This window comes from Ambystoma mexicanum, chromosome 5p (genome assembly GCF_040938575.1).
Source record: "Ambystoma mexicanum isolate Mex_15411 chromosome 5p, UKY_AmexF1_1, whole genome shotgun sequence".
NCBI lineage: Eukaryota > Metazoa > Chordata > Amphibia > Caudata > Ambystomatidae > Ambystoma > Ambystoma mexicanum.
Window position 1 is genome coordinate 1247163949 of NC_090930.1, and position 20493 is coordinate 1247184441.

The window sequence follows — 20493 nt, forward strand, 5'->3', positions numbered from 1 at the left end:
CCTTCAAGGAAATATTGCTGCTTGATAAATAATTGAAGTTTAGGTATTCATATTATAAGTGGAAGCAATGCACAGCTCAGAATATGAAGAAGGCATAACTTTTTTCCAGAATCAAAGTCAAATTGGAGGGATGTATATAGATCTAACAGGGCAGGAGCAAACAAACAGACTCACTAAGTGATCTGTCCACTAGAACACCCCAGGATAATCACAAACATGTAGAAATCAAGAACTAATAACATATTCCAATGTACTTGCCAAGATATGCATAAGACGTTTAATACATTGATGGAGACTTAAATAAGAAACACTAATGGATAACACAGTTATTTCCTACTGTTCTACCTTATTTATTGGCAAATTGAAATCAGCCAGAAAAAGGTGTCAGAGTGTGAAATCTATCATTAAGCCATTAGATCAAAAATATTATAGAGTGCAGAGCTGCCCAGAGTGGACAGAGGTGTAGGGACATAACATAAACGAAAATGTAGAGCAATAATAGAACACTGACAAATACATGACATAAGCTTTAACATGGGCAACAAAGACAAATAGAAATTTGAAATTGATAAGAATTTTCTAAAATTACAGCTCAGCATCTGCCTGAGTGAACAGATTGTTGACCCAAAGAATGACATATTTATCTGGAATTAAAATAAAATCAAGCCAGAATTGTTTTTCAACAGGATTTCTGTAATACAAACAGTATCTAGATTGTATTATACAATTAGATTGTGTATTCAATTATCCCTCCGTAAATACTTCCCTTCTTTAGCCCTTCGCTCCTCCACTTCTAATTCTCTCAGGGTCGGTCGCTTTAAAAAAAAAAAAAAAAAGCTGGGGGCAGATCTCTGTCTTCGGCTGGAGCCTCCCTTTGGAACAGCCTCCTAACCAATTTGAAACTTGAGGAGAACCATCTCCATTTCCAGAAACACCTCAAGACCCTCCTCTTCACTTCTGCCTTTGCTCCTCTTCTCCCCTGCTGATCTGTTTTCTCTCTCTCTGCACTGTACACAAGTCTTGCAGTCCTGTTTTGGATTACTTGTAGAGGGCAGATAGTGGAGGCAGGTAGATTTAGAAAGAGGCTGTTACAGTAGTCCAACCTAGAGAGAACCAGAGCTTAGGAGACAGTAAGATTCTGAGAGAAAGAGAGGAAAGGCAGAGTACCCCACGGGAGGTGCAGTAAGAAGTTTGACTTTTTAGAGATGTTAGAGATGTGTGTGGATAAGGAATGTGTGGAGTCAAAGATGACCCCTAGGTTCTTGGCCTCTAGGGGTAGAAGGAGGGCCAAGGGAAGCTGGCCAAAAGGCGAGAGGAAACAATGGTGAAGATGTACCAATGAGGAGGATCTCAGTCTTGTTGGCATTTAGACAGAGATTGTTGGTGGCACACCAAGTTTGAATGGGGATTAGGCAATCAGGGATTAGGGAAGGAGAGGAGGCGGCTCAAGGACACCTGAAAATTAGTTGGGTGTCATCAGCATGGAGTGGATGAACAGATGGAGTGGATGGAGCATTTGGAGTGGATGGACAGATGGAGTGGATGGAACAGATGGAGTGGATGAAACAGATGGAGTGGATGAAACAGATGGAGTGGATGGGGCAGATGGAGGGCATGGAGCAGATGGAGTGGATGGAACAGATGGAGTGGAAGAAACAGATGGAGTGGATGGAACAGATGGAGTGGATCGATCAGTTGGAGTCGATGGAGTGGATAGAGTGGATGGAACAGGTGGAGTGGATGGAACAGATGGAGTGGATGGAACAGATGGAGTGGATGGAACAGATGGAGTGGATGAAACAGATGGAGCGGATGAAACGGATGGAGCGGATGAAACGGATGGAGCGGATGAAACGGATGGAGCGGATAGAATGGATTGAGTGGATGAATCTGATGGAGTGGGTGGAACACACTGAGCTGATCGAATGAATAGGAAGGATAAAACTGATGGAACACATTAAATGGATGGGAAGGATTAAATGGGTCTATGGAATGGATAGAGTAGATCATGTGGATGATGGGTTGAGTGGATGGAATGATGGAAGTACTAGTAGATTAAATGGATGAAACAGATGAAATGGATGAACAGACAAAGTCGAATGAATGGACAAAATTAATAAAACGGATTGAATAGATGGTACAGATGGAGTGCTCGATCTCAAACGCCTTACTGAAAACCACCATATGACACTACCACGCTTACTCTCTCCTATACAGCACCACTCAACTCAAACACAGTGATACTATGACACATTTGGTATAGCTGTTCTCATACTAACACCCGGCACAAATACCTCATCATCCTAATAAAACTCAGCTAGCTGAGCACACACCGCTAGCTTAAGTGTCTCCTCAGGCCTAACGCAGCCAAAAATCAGTCTGGGTGTCATCCCTCCAGAATGAACAAATATACCTGACCTCCCACCCACCACATCTACCGCTAAGAAGCAGCTATCATGCAACTGCCACACCGGCTGCACACATATTCGGTGCACCCACACACCTTATGACTCTTTCTCTCTCTACTGATTTGAACTACGGTTCCTGAGGGCGTTCAACCTACCAGCGCTTTGAGATCATACCAATGATACATAAGGTGCTATATAAATGCCAAGTAACATAACACAATATAACATAGCACTGAAAATTAGAGCAGAAAATGAAAATGCAGTAGGCGAGCGTTGCCAGGAATTAGTTGTAAAGCCATGGTGAGAGGTTAGACCACTGGGGTACACCACAGGTAGAAAGGGAGATAGAAGATAGGAACGACCCAAGTTGTACCTGGGAGGGTTGATTAGAGATGAGAGAGGTCAGCCAGGCCAGAGCCTGATCAGTGATAACCAGGTTGTCGCAGAGACTGTTGAGCAGGGTGGTATGGCTGACAGGGGGACAGAACAGAGGGAATGTCAGAGTCAAGGTTGGAGAGCAGATCTTCACAGATGTTCAGAAGAGTGGTTTTCTTGCTTCTGGCCACTCTGAAGCCAGATTGGTGATCATGGAGGAACCAACTGATTCGGAGTGGAGATTAAGCTGAGAGATGGCCAGCTTTTCCAGGAGTTTACCCAAAAAGGGAGTAATGGAAATTGTCTGATAGTTAGCCAGACAAGAAGGATCAGCTGTGTGTTTCTTAAGGAGAGGATGCAGAAGGTAGTGCTTCAGATGGGATGGGAAAGATCCAGAGGCAAAGGAGAGGTTTCAAAAATCAGCAAGGGCTGGATTAAGGGTATTGATGTGGTCCTTGAAGGTTTTAGAGGAACAGGGATAAACCTGTTTTGATGAGGTTTTCATGGATGAGACTTGTCTAGCGACCTCATAAGAGGAAAGGAGGAGAAAGAGGGTTAGGGAGCAGATAGGAGGCTTTTGTTGTGGGCCTTTGTTACTGGTGCCGGCTCCCGCCTCCGGTTGGCCCTGATTGGGCACTGAAGGAAGGCTGATCCAATTTGAAGGGGCCAGGGTGCAGGCCAGGGTGCAGGCACAAGAAGGAGCCACCACACAGTGAAAGGCGAGCAGCCATCTTTGAGGAATGCAAACTAAAGACTTTATCACAGCAAAAGCACTGTGCACCTCGTTTCTTCTTTAAATCAGGGATGCAGATGTAAGGGCATCACAGCCACGTGATGTGTAATTGGCAGGAATGCATCCAGGGGAAATGTTGTGCCTTGTTGTGCCAAATCAAAAAAAAAGTATAGAAAATGCCTCAAATTGTATCCCACAATTCTAAAAATGTAGGCAGAGGTGGTAGAACGCATGGTAAAATCTTTGCAGGCTACCTTGGAGTAGAGCTGGAAGGCTGCTCACTGCTCAGAAATCATTGATTGAGGCAAAAAAATGCTATCCTTACCAAGCACACATCTGCAGAACATACATGGACTTCTTGATCATTCTTCATTTTATTTAACACCACACCCTATCCATGACCAACATATGCAGTACACAAGAGAATACTAGTTGTAGCTTATTCCTTTTTGCATACATACCAAACGTACAATTAATTTTTTCATTGGATTTGTCATTTCTTTCACATGCATATTCACTGCAAACATGTTAGTTAAACTGATGTTAAGGTTCTGGTTTAACAAAACATACCTCCAGGAATTTGATCATTTTTGCCCCTGTTGGGAATCAGACAAACACACTGATGACTAAGCCTGGTTGAACATTGTCAAAACTGAGATTCGGGTAGGTTGGCAGGTTCATGTGGATTTTTCTTCTAGCCATAATCTGTCTGAATCGGCTTTAAAAGCTTGACATTTTGAGAGAAGTTAAGGAAAAGATACGTAGGTCCAAGCTTACTCATGGAAAAGAAAAACATACCTAAAATATATTTAAAAACTTCCAAACGGGTGAGAAAGATTAGGGGATATGAGGGTATGGAGCAAGATCTATATGAAGGCTACAGGAAATACATTTCTTAGAATCTGTGAATGCTATCCAAGTGGGATAGAACATCAGACTTAACAGTAAGATATTTCAGTAGATTAATGCACCTACTACAGAGTTATCGGTGTATCCTGCACGTCACAGGTTTGAAAAGGACTCTGTTTTTCATCCATCTGAAGTTAATCAAATTAGTATAGGTGGTGTGGGGAATTTTAAGATCCCATGTCAGAGCAGCAGAGTTGGCCACCTGTCATGAATGCCTGTGCCTGCCTTTCTTCGTTCATAGGTCAACACAGTGTGGATTATTGAGGTGTATAATATTACAATAAAGACAGTTCATAACAACATGAACCTCTGAAAATGTAATAGGGATGGGCAAGAGTCAGACATTCATTAGAAATGCATGAAGATTCATCCAGCTGAGCAATTTATTTAATACTAGGGAGAGTCCATGGCTGCAGTTAAATGTTCTCACAAATGCTGGTGGTTGGAGGCAGAGTCAGTCACATGTCAATCATTCATGATGTAGGCCCTGAAATTCCTTAAAATGATCTAATTTACTCAGGCAGAATTCCAATGTTCTGAGCACAGTACCTGAAAAATACAAACACATAACATTAATGTACTTTTTTATGGATTTATTTAATAAGAATTTCAGGTGAAACAATGCTTTTTAGCACAAAAATGTTTAGACCATTTTATAACATTGATTTACAGAGCAGAGGACCGATGTCTATAAAAATGGGTTAGAGGATGTAGATATAAGGCGAGATGATGCAGGGGAGACAGACACATGAACCAGGGATCAGAACAGTAGAGCATGATATTGAAACAGGATAGCGAAGTAAGTGCTATGTTTTGGGTAGAAGGTTTGAGGGATAACTGCCATGGGATCCTCATAGAGAGGTAGGGGGAGAGGAGAATACGGAGATGTAGTGTCATAAAATGTTATGCAAGTGGTTCCTCAGAGAGGATGGAAGTTAGGAGGTTGGATTCAATAAAGATAGAGTTGGAGTAGTGCAGAGAGAGGGAGGAGAAGAGCATTCCAGAGTAAGGGAGTGAGAAAAGGAAGAGAATGGAAATGAGAGGGAGTGCAGCAGTCATTAGAGGTGGCAAGGAAGTGAGTTGAGGATGATCCTAGCCAGCGAGTAGGGCATGAAATGGTCCAAAAAGGCCAGGTGGGAAAAGTTTGTGTATACGTTTGAAGATGATGAGAAAGAGTTTATACTTAGCCCTCTGTCTCATAGATAATCAGCCTAACCGACCATGGGCTGGGGAAGTGGAAGTGAAGTGGGAAAGGTTGAAGGATGTATGGACAGCAAATTTGAGGACTTTGTTGAGAGGTGAAAAAACATAGTTGGGAAGGCCATAGAGTGGGAAGACACTCTGATCGAGAGAGTGATAAAGAGGAGAGCAAGTTCATAGCAGTGTTGAATTAAGATGTCTTATTTTTCTCTTGTTGAGGAGATTAGGTCTGGCCGCAGTGGCAGATTTAGAGATGAAGAGTGAGAAGTTGTGAGATGTGTTGAAGACAACACCAATATTGTGACCAGAAGCAGAGTACAGAAGGTAGTCAGGATAGAAGAATTGAATGGGTCGGGGTGGGGGGAATAGCCTGTTTGGATGGGAAGTTGAGAACTTCAGTCTTAGTGGAGTGGAGCATGATCAAGTGAGCATCCATACAGTTTGGTGTGGAAACAATGAGAAATGTTTGACCGCAGTAATTACTATTTTTTTTTGCACTCTCCTCACCACTTTTTTCAAATACCCTTTTTTACTTTATAGTTCTCATCTCCACACACCAGCCATTTGATACATGTCCTACATTGCCTACAAGGAATAAAACATGTTGGCTTGTTGACTGTAGATTTACAGACTACTACTCTCTCTCTCTGATCAGTGAGGAAAAATTTGAGACACTGCCTCAAAGTGTTAAGAAGGATTAGTCAAATATTGTCAGTGGGCTAGAACATATCTGTGTATTTTGTATCTCACTATTACGATCACCCAATGTTTGTTTCATGATGATCTGTGGGCTTTCTTTCATTTAATTCAGTTCAGCAGCATTGCACAGAGTTCCGCAATTGCGAAGCAGTGAGAGAGTGCATCTGGCACTGGCCACGATATACATAATTGGTTAGGCTAGCTCTTGAAACTTTCAGCCTCAGATGAAGAGTCGGAGATGACTCGAAACACGTGTCAGGCTACTTCGTTATTGAACTCATTGGACTCATGAGAAATCCCTCCTTCTTTGAATTACTTCGAACACCTGTCACTATTGCACTGTTAAGCGCAGTGAGACTGAGAACTGTCTGTGTTCATTTATGTACTATAGGCACACACTTTTTTGGTTATGCTTAATTGTCATTTTACGAATGTATATCATTCAAAGTGTTCATGAATGATTTGCACATAGCACCTCCATAGGTTCTTGTCTACATTTCTGGACACACTACATCCCATAACCCCATATTGCATATATATAGAGAGAGAGATGTTATCTGTGCTGCCATCCGTGTATACACGGGCTGCTCCGCGAGTAACTTGGAATTATTATTGGGCATCTGTCAACATGTACCGCATTTGTGTTTTGGGGTTTAGTTGTGTTATACAGAACCTTACCATCACTTTTAATAAAATGTGTTCAATGATTTTAAAGAAAGTGTTTGTTGTGTTGACCTGTTCCAACTTAACCATCTCTCAACTAATGATTTTTCTCGTTGCCACTGTGGTGCTTTTTTATATTATCCTAAGTGATGCTAAGGATATATGTGAATGTTTTGCGGACAAAAAGTCTGCATTAAAAAAACCTGAGGCTGAAAAAGTGGAAATAAAAGACGCAAAGTACACAATATGCAGTGCTCACATGGAGTACCCGATCGCCATTAAAAGTACCCACTAGCCCCTACCCCTGGTACTCCACTTACCTTTTCCTCTGCCTCCTCACTTGCATACTTCCTTCTCCCTGCAGCAGTGCCTGAAACGGGGGATACCCCTACAGCCCCCAAATCCCATTATACCGAACATATAATGGATTCGCCATTTTTTTACATGCTGAATGCGGACAAAATGTGCATTTAGCATGTTGTTGTCGACATTTTCTATGGATACCGAAGCAAGCAGTGATCTTAACAACAATGATATCCGTTTTGTACAAGCTATGAAAGAGGAGGCCATGGAGTAAAGGCGGAATACCTCAGAATGTGGAGTCCCGATGAAAATGTAGTCCACATTAATATACTAATAAATGTGTGTTTTCTTTGTATGACAAATAGCCGCTCACACGTTTTTTAAAGATGTTTCAAAAGCTATGGAACACAGATGTTTGATTGAAAGATAAATACCTTACAATTCTAAGTCCCTAAACAATATTCATTGTAGGCTACAGTACAATTAAGCAAGAGTTATTTGTATGCCAAACATATATTTGCAAAGTTTTTTGCACTTCAATTAAACAGGACAAAACTGAATTTACAGTGTCCATCTTGTTTTTGATTAGATGGGTGGATTTGAAAATAGGATTTGGTTTATTTGAGGTTGAGGGGACAGCAAAGACACATGTTGGGAAGGTAAGTCTAAGAAATAGCACACAAACAGCACATTTTGTGGGTTTTCTATTTGAGGAAGAACAAAAAAAGCATGAAGGAGTATTTTAAAAAAAGAAAGACAGCTAGAAACAAAAGTAAATCTGCCACAACTGCACCGCTTCCCAGGTCACACATTTGCTACCACCAATAACCAAGTAGTGTTAGTTGCAGAGGCATGCCATCATACTCTTTTCTGTATTTTGTCATAACTGCGAGCGATATGGCCTACCAATGCAGAGGAAGAGACCGGAGTCACCTCCACCAATGAACATGATGCTCCCTCCTAGGTCATGGCAGCTACTACAGCTGATTGTGCATTCAGTGCCGTGTTGCTGCCATTCTGCAACCTTGTGATCAACTCCCCATTAGGTTTGCAAAACACTTCCAAAATGCTGTGTCCATTGCCCATCAATGACACTGAATTAAATGTTGTTGAAGTTTGGTGATGACCAGGTCTTGGGCTTGCACAATTTCATGAACATGACAGAGGAAATGCACACAGAAAATGCAGTTCAACCTCTCTCTACCTTTGCCACCTTTTGGCATTGTGAATAAGGAAATAAAAAAACAATAGTGACCTGTGCCATTGCCTGGGCTCTCTACGATGGTTCAACCACTGGATAGCTTCTCCCTCCTTTCCAAACATGACCTGGTGGACATCAGAAGTTTCATCAGCTGTGGAGCTGTGATTGCCTCCATCAAGTAAATCCTCCTCTACCACTTCCACCTCAAGCACTCACCTTCAATTGTCTAAAGAAATAGACATTTAAAAACCAAAAGAAAACATTTTAAAAAATCTCCCAATTTTTTTTCAAAATGTATCCATCAACATAGAAATCTCTTCTGAGAAGTATTTTAAAGGATTTTCAGAAACTGTGTTGACGAGCATTTGAACATTAGGCACATATTTTAATGTTATATTATGCTTTAATACAAACGTGTACAGTAAATGTTAATAATGTAATGTTTGTTTACATAGGTCGTGGATTTCAAAATAATGTATCATGTTCTGCTCCATTCTCTGTCTTCCTTCTTTGTGCAGTACCTAGATTATGAGACGAGAAGACTTTACACCCTAAAGGTTGAAGCTATGAATATGCACATGGATCCCCGTTTCTATTACCTTGGCCCCTTCAAAGACACAGCTGCTGTGAAAATCTCTATTGAAGATGTTGATGAACACCCAATTTTTAGCAGACCATCTTACCTCTTTGAAATTCTTGAAGATATCGACATGGGGACCATTGTTGGGACTGTGATGGCTCGAGACCCTGATGGTGCTTCAAGTCCTATCAGGTACATTCATGATGCTTTGAAATACTTCTCATGAATTCAAGTCCACTATGCATTGTTTACACATATAGACAGTAAAAAGTGTGAATGGTGACTAAGTGAGGAATTTAATATGCTTCACATCTGAACAAGCACCACTGTATCCTTAATGACAGTGGAGCACAATTAGGTAATACACCCTGATGGGTGGGAGCTTTACAGGGCCAGGTAATGCCATAAGAAAGTTGCAAGCCTGAGCGTAGCACTTTAACGTTAGTCCCAGGGCATTGCCTTGGTAAAGTAGAACCCACAGAGGAGTTTATTGCTATTATTATCCCGGCACATTTTAGAAGGATGCAAATGTTTTCATTTTAAGTTCAGAAACCTTGTTTGCCTTTTCCCAACTTGAAATAAAATTCAATGTAAAATGGCCACCATGAATCAGGGAGAAGGGAACTCCATGTAGCCCATTCTCCCTTTCCATGGAGGACATTGCCACGATAGAGCTGCACCAGGAACACTGAGTGTTCCCGGCAACGAGGGACAAAGGAGCGCAAAGTAAGTGGAGAGGGCATGGGGTGTGTGGGGAATGTGGAAATTGGGGATAGGGGTGTGGTGGGAATGAGGAGAAATTGGCACGTGGGCACACTTACCTGATTCACCGCAGGGAAGATGGCGGTCACCCACTTCCAAGAAGGTTTAGAGCAGGGGTTTTACTGTGTGGTAAAGCCCCATTCTTAGCCTTCTGGCTGGCTTGGAGGCAGCCACTCCCTCTCCACTCCACTATGTACTAATTCATGTTAACTTGGTTGTCTGATAAGACAGGTATTAAGAATTTCACAGAAAGAATTAGATGCAGCAAATTATTTTGGGCATGAATCAAACCACCTGAATTCTGGGTGGTTTGTGTCCAATGACGAGGATGAGGAAGGCACCCCGTATGCTACCTATGCTGACAACACTCAGTGCCTGATCCGCCTCACCGGGGACTATACCAAAGATACCATCTCGGTCAACCATGTATTTTGCTGTATTGAATCCTGGATGAGAAACAATGGGTTAGCACTGAATACCAAAAAAACAGAGCTGATGATTGCAAGCAATGTTGGCCAGGCTAGAAAACCTGGTAATGAAGACCAATCCTTTAACATCTCAGGCTGTAAAATCAAGATGCTCAATAAGGTGGAGACTTTGGTGGTGGAACTGGATCAGGAGCCTTCTATGAAACCACATGTTAGTGGCCTGGTATCTAGCACAGGCTACTACCTGAAGCTACTGACCAACATCAGACCCTTGCTCAATAGAGCCAACTGTTCCGCAATAGCGAGTGTAATTATTGGGGCCCACATAGACTATTGTGCCAGCCTTCTCCGTCTCAGTCGCTAGATAAAATCCCCACTGGCTCCCGATAGAGAAGAGGGTAATGTTTCGGACACTCTGCATCACACATCAATGCCTGCATATAGATATCCCCAGATATCTCGCAGAGGAGATTCCTGCGACCTAACAACTCAAATATTCTACTTATCCCCAAGGCAAGACTGGTTGTTTTCGTGCTGTACTCTTTTGCCCACACAGCTCCAAGACTTGGAATGATCTTCCACCAGATCTGAGATTTTGTACTAGCTTTGAGAAATTTAGGGGCCTCAAGACTATTCTTTTCTGTTGACTCATCTCCATTCACTCCTGCCCTGCTCTCGGAGCCTGATTGTGTGTCCTGTGCGATTACATATACGGGCCCTGTCTATGCACATTAGAAATAAAAGAAATAAATGATGCAATAGGGCTTTTTCATATTGAGTCCTTCAGAGAGGGGTCAATATAGTATCTTCCACCACAGGGCACTATAACATGCCCAACTGCAAATGTTTCGGCTGGTATAGCATCCATGTCATTGAGGCAAGTTAACTTTTTCTCTTGCTTGAAGTCTTCATGCTCTGGAAATATCGGAAAAAGGCAATTTTTGGAGTAGGGCGGCACTTGGAATAAGTGTGCGATGAGTGGTGCTGGTTGACAACCCCAAATGTTAGTGATAACATGTCGTGGGACACTGAATGTTTAGGCAGCTTGTTCGTCCCTAGACAGAATATTGTACAAAATAAACTTGTTGCATGCTGCATATTTCAATAAACATTCTGATAGTCCTGTTATTTCATTGTGCTAGCATATATCCCCAATGTTGACCTTAAACAGTTTGGAATTGTTAAAACATGTATTGTGCTGGCAGAAAGGAGAGTAAATGTTCATATTTGAGACAACACTGACCTAATGACTTGATAAAGGTGTTGCCTGGTTCTATTTATTTGCTTAATTTTATGTGTTTCTCCTTTGCATTTTTGTATTTTAAAAACTCCTTTTGTGTTGATTAATGTACAGTGCCTCATAATTCATTTGTCTTTGGCAGTTGTTTACCTTTCATAAATGATTAAACAAATACCCAGTGAACTAAACTAGGCAACTAACTGGCCAATTATAACGAATTCATTAATGTAGTTGATCTCATATTTTCACTACCACATCCCTGATTCGGTTGCAGCAAATCCTGTTGCCCCTATCTTGGACCTGATAAGGTTTCAAATAATTACAAGTTGATTCATAGAATGTTTTGCGCCGAGAAACGGGGATTTGTGTGCCATTCTGCCCGCAAATCCCCATTTGTTAAACAGGGATTTGCGGGCAGAATGACACACAAATCCCCGGTTTTGGCGCAAATAATTCCATGAATCAGCCCCTTAATGTCTTAACATTTGATGTACATTTCCAGATGACTCGATTGGCACATTAGGAGCAATGTTCAAATAGAGTATCTAATCACTTTGTTGGGGCATTGCTCCAGTTTGTTTCTGGAGACCCCATTTCTTCTGTATATGCCACATGAGGCTAAAGCACCCACTCAGTCTTCACACTTCTAAAAACCAAGAGCTAACACAATCAGAAAGTTAAAAAAAAGCACAGTTAAGAGATACACCTCTTTCGTTGTTCATAGTAATGTGGGACGAGGGAAGGCTATAATCTTAAAAGGAGTGTGAATGTGGTTCAGAAGCAATAGAAAAAGTGATGTATTACAGTCCAAAATAAAGGCATGTCCAATCAAGGTTATTTAAACATATATATTCTTCAATCAAACACAGCCAGGTACAATAATAACTAACTGGAATACACTGTAAAATCCCACCCTGTTGAAGAAACACAGAATATGGAAAGATAGAGAAGCTGCTATGCACTCTGTGTAATGGGAATTGTGTGGAAAAGAACATTGCCTGAACCTTTAAGTGGCAGGGTTTAGATTTAGTCAGACCTTTTCCTACAAGCATATGTTCAAAGTTAGTATTGTGTAAAGATAGTGTAATCAATGAGAAGCATTCCTACCAATAATGCTGAAAGAAAGCAAAGTGTCTGAATGACTAATTGCTTGCACCAGACATTTTCTTTAATATAGAAACCAAAATGAACTGTTTTTGCAGCTGAAAAAGTGAACATCTCCTTTTTAAATTAAACACGTGCCACACATTTTTTGAGAATACACCTCTTAGTGTAGATATAGGTTATATGTTTTTACCCAATGCAGAGCTCATAACACAACAATCCTACCTGACTCAAAGGTATTTCTTTAAGGAATATCACAATATAAATCATGAACGCATGACATGTGACTGACTCTGCCTTCATCCCCACTGCCTTTCTGAAGCCATTTACCTGCAGCCAGGAACTCCCACTAATATTATATAATTAACCCCAATAATCTTCATAGAATTAAACCCATTGGGATTAAACTTCATTCATGCCTAATGCTTGACTGACTCTTCCCCAGACATATAGGATTTTCAAGCTCCATGTGTGTTAGGAACTCCATGTATTGTAATATAATAATCTCAATAAAATTCAGGGGGTAATTCATAGAATTCAGCGCACAAGTGGTGCACGCGGCTGGCTCACAGTGTGCGCGTGCGACTTTCTGCGCACGTTTGCCGTAATCGCGATTCACGCACTCGCCAATTTTACCACGATTTGCGATTTGGTTAAAAAACCAGCCACGTGTAACCATCAGCAGTCATTTCTTTCCTTGCTAAAAATTTGTTTGCCTCTTAATAACCATCCCTGAATCATTGCTAAAGTGAGCCTGAGCTCATCCCAAGTATCTCTCACTCACCCTGAACCTCCTAAAGGGAATTAAAAGCATTTTCAGCATATGTCTCACTTCATTGCCACCACATTCAAAGCACTTGGGCCTGTGTTTTAAAACTCATACCGGTTTTCTCTGAGCTTGCTGGGGTGGGAATTGAATTTCGTATTGTATTTGATTGCATTCCTGAGAACTGCGTGTGTTACTTCCATCTCCTTCCATTTCTTACATTGCATAGGGGAGGGGGGTGAATTGCCAGAGAAAAAGTGATTATCTTATCTTTTGCTAAAATCATATCAAGTATTTCTGTACTGCATTTTATTCCTCATTGCTTTTCCCTTGAAATCATAAAAGTATTTTTGCTACTTTATCCATCCTACACCAACTCCTCATTGATTATAAAGAAGTGTGCTAGCGTCAGATTACCCCTTGTTGATCAACATTATATTTATAAGGGCGATATCGATTATTAATTTATTATAAAAGCGTGGCATCTATATTTTGTTTTATTTCTCAAATAAACCTTTTATACTTGCAAAACAGAACTACTTCTTGGCTCAGTGGGGTCAGGGGGATTCTAAGAGAGGGGTGTTATATAGGGGTAGTCATCCAGAACTCATGAACTAGACATAAAGATATATCAATAAGGGTTTCCATTCAGTATCCCAGACTAGGCATTGATTTAGCTGTAGTGTTGAATTGAATCTTCTTACAACATGATTGGGCCTGTGCGAGCAGGGTACTTGGATTACTGGGGTGCGTGGGAAGTTTCACACGTGATTGGCCCTGTGTGTGCGGGGTACGTGGATTACTGGGGTGCGTGGGAAGTTTCACACGCGATTGGCCATGTGCGTGCGGGGTACGTGGATTACAGGGGGGTGCGGGAAGTTTCACACGCAATTGGCCCTGTGCGTGCGGGGTAGGTGGATTTGGGGGGGCGTGGGAAGTTTCACATGCGGCAGGCCCTGTGCGTGCGGGCTACGTGGACTACTGGGGTGCGCGGGAAGTTTCACACGTGATTGGGCCTGTGCGAGCGGGGTACGTGGATTACTGGGGTGCGTGGGAAGTATCACACACGATTGGCCCTGTCCATGCGGGGTACGTGGATTTGGGGGGTGCACGGGATGTTTCACGCGCGGCAGGCGATGTGCGTGCGGGCTACGTGGATTACTGTGGTGCGCAGGAAGTTTCACACGCGATTGGGCATGTGCGAGCAGCGTACATGCATTACTGTGGTGCGCAGGAAGTTTCACACTCGATTGGCCCTGTGCGTGCGGGGTACGTGGATTATTGGGGTGCATGGGAAGTTTCACACGCGATTGGCCCTGTGCGTGTGGGGTACGTGGATTACTGGGGTGCGCGGGAAGTTTCACACGCAATTGGCCCTGTGCGTGTGGGGTACGTGGATTACTGGGGTGCGCGGGAAGTTTCACACGTGATTGGCCCTGTGCGTGCGGGGTACGTGGATTACTGGGGTGTGTGGGAAGTTTCACACGCGATTGTCCCTGTGTGTGCGGGGTACGTGGATTACAGGGGGGTGCAGGAAGTTTCACACGCGATTGGCCCTGTGCGTGCGGGGTACATGGATTACTGGAGTGCGCGGGAAGTTTCACACGCGATTGGCCCTGTGTGAGCGGTGTACGTGTATATCGTGGTACGAGAAAATTTACACATGTGCTTTCACTGTCAGAGCGGGGTACGTGTATCCAGGGGGGTGTATGGGGAGTCCCACATGTCAATTGGCAGTGTGGGTTCTCACAGTGTGCCCTCTACCCCCTCCACGGACCCTGAAGGCAAACCACACCACAGGAGACTACCCAGCACCCCTGGTCATGTCCTGCAGGCAGTCCATCCACCATGGGCATGCCCCCAGCCAGGCCACATGTCACCTTGCACTAGTGATCACCAACTCATGTCCCCAGCACCCCCACTCCCCAGCAGTGAGGGGCACCTGCCAGTAGGCCCCCACTCATGTCCCCCAGCACCCCGAACCCCCAGCAGTGAGGGGCACCTGCCAGCAGGCCCCCACTCATGTCCCCCAACAGCCCCACCCCCCAGCAGTGAGGGGCACCTGCCAGCAGGCCCCCACTCATGTCCCCCAGCATCCCCACCCCCTAGGAGTGAGGGGCACCTGCCAGCAGCCCCCACTCATGTCCCACTCATGTCCCCCTGCATCACCACCCCACAGCAGTTAGGGTCACCTGCCAGCAGGCCCCCACTCATGTCCCACTCATGTCCCCCAGCACCCCCACCCCCCAGCAGTGAGGGTCACCTGCCAGCAGGCCCCCACTCATGTCCCACTCATGTCCCCCAGCACCCCCACCCCAGCAGTGAGGGGCACCTGCCAGCAGGCCCCCACTCATGTCCCCAGCACCCCCCAGCAGTGAGGTGTACCTGCCAGCAGGCCCCCACTCTTGTCCCACTCGTGTCCCCCTGCAGCCTCACACCCCAGCAGTGAGGGTCACCTGCCAGCAGGCCCCCACTCATGTCCCCCAGCACCCCCACCCCCAGCAGTGAGGGTCACCTGCCAGCAGGCCCCCACTCATGTCCCCCAGCACCCCCACCCCCCAGCAGTGAGGGTCACCTGCCAGCAGGCCCACACTCATGTCCCCAAGCACCCCCACCCCCCAGCAGTGAGGGGCACCTGCCAGCAGGCCCCCACTCATGTCCCACTCATGTCCCTCAACACCCCCACCCTCCAGCAGTGGCATGGCCATCTCATGACACAAACCAAAAGTCAACTATGTACATCAACACATGTCCGTCACACACACACACACACACACACAGGTTGCCATTGATTGAGTAAACCCACGTGTCAACATGCATGAACCCACTGAGTGAATCCCAAAGATCAAAATGTATTAACATGAAAACCAATTGAAAGTACTTAAAGCATTAAATAATGGCAAACATGAAATGAAATGCATGTCCAAATAAAAATAAAAAAATCCTCAAAAAAAAACAAGTAATCCAAAAGAAAAATGGCCAAAACTCTCTGTCCACCAAACTAAATCCAAATGAAACGCAAACAGGTAAATCCATTGATCCATGGTGAAATGAAATCAAAATGTCCAAATAAATCCAACGCCCAACTACGTACAATCCAATTTTCAAGGGTCCATGAGCCCAAGGAAACAAATGAAACCTATCTAATAACCTACCTAACAAAAAAACTATATACAAAAGTGTGTGGCATAGTCCAAAAGCCCCAAAATAAACAAAAAAGGAAACCTGACACCATAAACTATTTAGAATGGCGACGGGCAAGTCCTGCGGCTCACTCAGTGATGTTTTCGGCCAGGGCATCATCAAACTCCATGTCTATTTGCTGGAGGCGGGCCTCTGTCCTGGCCCCGAGGTCTCACAGGGAGACACTAATGGCCTGTTCCAACTCCCTGCGAGTCGCCTCGAGGCACTCTGCCGCCTCAATGCCCGACGCATGGAGAACTCCGCCCTGGCCATGGTGAGCCGCGCCTCTTCCGCCCGCCGCCACTCCGCACGTATACGCTGGCCCAACCGCAGCCACACAGAAGACACACCCATTCAAGTGTCCTCCTGCCCTCTGGCCGATGCCTGCCCCCCTTATGTCGATGGCCCCGAGCCAACATTGCTCCCACCTAGAGCTTGCTCCTGCTGCTGCTGCTGCTGTCCATGTGCCCTGTCTGATGATGCCTGCACAGCCTCCATCAGCTGGTCTCCAGTTGTAGTGTCCACCCCTGCTGGACCTCCGACTCCTGACTGTGGCAGGGATGGGATCTCCACCGAGCTGGCTGTGTTGGTCAGGCCAGGTCCACAGGGGGCCCTGGTGGAATCTGGGCAGGAAGACGGCAGGGAGAACGACTGGCGCATTGTCTCCAAAGAGGAGGAGAGGTCCGCCAGAGTGCGCATCACATGTAGGAACCCACCGACCAGGGCCCCTCCCAACAGTGCCACATCACGTGCGTTCTCTGCCCAGGAAGAATGCACGTCATCACGAATGTCACACGTGCGCAACGCGACACCAATCAGGACGGAGCCCATGCATTCATGGGACCCCTCGTCCGCAGGTAGTGGAGAGGCAGATGACATGGCACTCTCCCCTACCTGCGGACGGGCCTGGGACGGGGCATCCCTGCTGGTGCATGGTGGTGCAGTCACAGGGTCAAGGACAGCGACATGCACAGACCCCTCTGCAGTGACCTGTGCTGCCTCCTGACCCTGGCCGTACTACCCCCACCAGGCCCCATGTGCAGCTCAGTAGTGGGCTCCTCCTCCTCTGTCACCAACCTGGATGTCTCCACACCGTCTTCCGCCATTGCAAGCCCCTGTGGGGGCTCACCCGGCCCTTCCGCCACAGCCGTAGTGGCAGACGCGGCACCAGCCCCCTCACTCCCGGATGATGGCAAGTCCTGGGAGGGTGGCTGGGCCTTGCGTCGCCACCCGGTGGAGGCATCCCCGCCGCTTGGCTCCACAGTGCCGTCTCCTCCCTCTTCTTCACTTGACGCTGTGTAGAGAGAGACATAGAACACAAGCATCAGGGTACAGTACAATATTCCCCTAGACAGGAAGCAATAACACATGAGTGGCACTGTCAAACGTTACTTCTATCCTGTCCCTCCACGAAACATGGGTGAATGCACACAACACACATGCAGAAACAGGCACAGCGCCTGCAATCAACATAAGCATCCATGTACAAGGGCCTCTATTAACCAAAATGTTGCCATCAAACTCACATGCATCATGGCTCACACTGATCCCATGCACACACATCACCGGAGGGTCATGCTTCATGGCTTGTACACCACAGACACAGTTGATAGACACAGTGCATACAACGGTGACGGCACTGCATGAGTGAATGTACACATCATCACAGACATGTGTCATGCATCCATGGCGTTTCAAAGTCACACACACACTTCTCAGACACACACACATGTGCACCATACATGTACATGACAGCAGCACCCATCCCTCTCACCCCCTCCATGTCCAATAACAGACACTGGCATGCTTTCATGTGTGCATTTGGCATACAGCTCCCCAGGTTGCATTGTAACACATGCACCAACCGTGTGGTTCACACATTACTGGTCTCACATGCATGACCATGATGTCCCTGCAAACACACACATCCGTACACGGCCTATGTCACACATACAGGCAAGTATCAGACCACCAGTACACTGCAACATTCCCTGTCTCACACACCAATGCTTGGCCACTTACCGCTCAACTCCAACTGGTCTTCCTCCAAAGGATCTGGCCGTGGAGCGCTGGGCATACGCGTTCCAGGACCCTCATCTGGATGTCACTCATGCTGACCCAGCCCCCCTCCGAGAGGCGCCGGGCCTGGTCCTGGACCTGAAATCCTCCCAGCGTTTCTTGACGTGCTTGATGTTGCGGGTTGCCACCCTCTCCGCGTTGATGGCAACCACTACGTCGTCCCAGATCCTCTCCCGTCCTTCCCTGTTGGCGCGTGATGTTCCGAAGAGGGCATCAAAGTTCCCCAGGACATGCTCCACCAGGACACCAACTTCCTTCACACTGAAGCTGGTGGCCCTCTGCCTCTCTGGCTGGGGGTTGCCAGTGGTCTCAGATGGTGTTTGCCCCGACATGGCGACCCCTGAGGCAGGTGTGGGTGGGCAACTGGGTCCTGGGACTGGGCTGTGGAGCGATGGTATCCCAGTCGGGAGTCTTCTGTTCCAGCAGGGGTGGACACAGCAACTGGAACCCTGGCTGACATGCAGGGACCAAATAGCAGGGCATGTGGGCAGCAGGCAGGCAGGCAGCAGCAGATGGCAGGTGGGAGCGTGCTCAGGGCTCTGGGGGGCAGTAATTCGCCCTTCTGGGCAGGAGCGTGGTCTTCCATGTGTTGTTGCGTGGCCAGCTTGATACGGAGTGATTTGGCACATGAAAATCTTGCACGTCTGCGTGTAATTCGAGGAAAGGCCCTTAGCGCGTAAGCGCGTCTGTGATGTTATGCGCACGGGCGTTTCCCTCATGACGTGGGCATAGTGGTTCATGGCACGTGAAAAAACTGCACGTCCGCGTGTGAATGCTTGTAATCCGAGGAAAGGACCTACACGTCTGTGACGTGACGCGCGCGGGCGTTTCCCTCAACACGGGTGCATGTTCTTCGTACACGTCCAAAAACTGCACGTCCGAGTGCCAGCTCGTGTAATTGGAGGAAATGGCCTTAGCGCGTACACGCGTAAATGACATTGTACGTGTGGGCCAGTTTAAAAGGTACGTGTAGGACCCATTTCCTTGTACGTGCTTTTAATGGAGAGCGAGTGGGTGAATCCTGTACTTCTTGTCGGTTCACACGCGATTTCTTCACAGCGTTTCAAGTTCGTACTCCCTGTTATCTCTGACAGTGTTCATTTTTTTTTGTTGGGACTGTTTCCTCAAACAGCGTTCACTTCTTCTTTTATCCTGTCTCTTCAGACAGCGTACAATTTTAATTTTGGCGGGGGTGTTGCGCGTCTTTTTTATGTTCTTTTTCCAGGCAGACAGTGAGTCACGCACGTATTTACCAACTGTGCTTGCCCCGTGTGTCGCGTACCCCTTCAGCGGTCATTGTAGGCTGCGTGTAACACGCGTATGCTTATTTTTGTGTTTCTGGGTGCCACAGTGTAGTGCGGGTTCATTTTTCCACGCACGTGGTCTACGAGGGGTTGCGTGCATGTTATTTTTTGTTTTCGGGGTGCCTGCGCGTTGCGTGACCCGTCATCTTCTCCCAGGGGTCACAGACAGCCTTGCTAGAGCACTAGGGTACGAATTCCATATAGTACCCTACCCCTTTCACCCCCAATTGCCCAGGACAATCATTTACTGCTACTCCCATACGCACAACAACATCAGTGCCATGGTTGGGAGGCGACCAAGCGGTAAGGGAGGCAAAGGTGGCCAACCTCCAAAAGGTGGGTGTGGTGGGCGCGGTAGGGGACGTGGCCAGGATTTGCAGGGTGCCCCTAGAGCCCAATGTGTGGAGGAGCAATCAGGGACACCCATGCCCCCCCCATGGTTGTGGGAAACCTAGCTGACACCATCCCAGCTCAGCCCTTGTTGGACCAGCCCATTGTGGCACCTGACCTGGCACAGGATGACTCCGAGGCTGACTTCCAGGTCAGCAAGTCTACG

General features: G+C 46.1%; 1 protein-coding gene and 1 long non-coding RNA gene across 6 annotated transcripts in view; one reads left to right on the top strand and one right to left on the bottom strand.

Moving 5' to 3' along the window:
* The window catches only part of LOC138481515 (cadherin-10-like), a 1315401-nt gene that overhangs the window by 1089537 nt on the left and 205371 nt on the right, over positions 1–20493 (top strand). For all 4 annotated transcript variants that reach the window (XM_069613702.1, XM_069613701.1, XM_069613700.1 and 1 more), the window contains one exon: positions 9010–9263. In XM_069613702.1, the coding sequence (XP_069469803.1) occupies positions 9010–9263 (254 nt within the window). The remainder of the gene's footprint in view (positions 1–9009; positions 9264–20493) is intronic.
* Positions 1836–20493, bottom strand: part of LOC138481516 (uncharacterized) — an 89087-nt gene continuing 70429 nt past the window's right edge. For both annotated transcript variants that reach the window (XR_011274261.1, XR_011274260.1), the window contains exons 2-3: positions 8546–8717; positions 1836–4974 (exon numbers count right to left, since the gene is read on the bottom strand). This is a non-coding gene — a long non-coding RNA (uncharacterized lncRNA). The remainder of the gene's footprint in view (positions 4975–8545; positions 8718–20493) is intronic.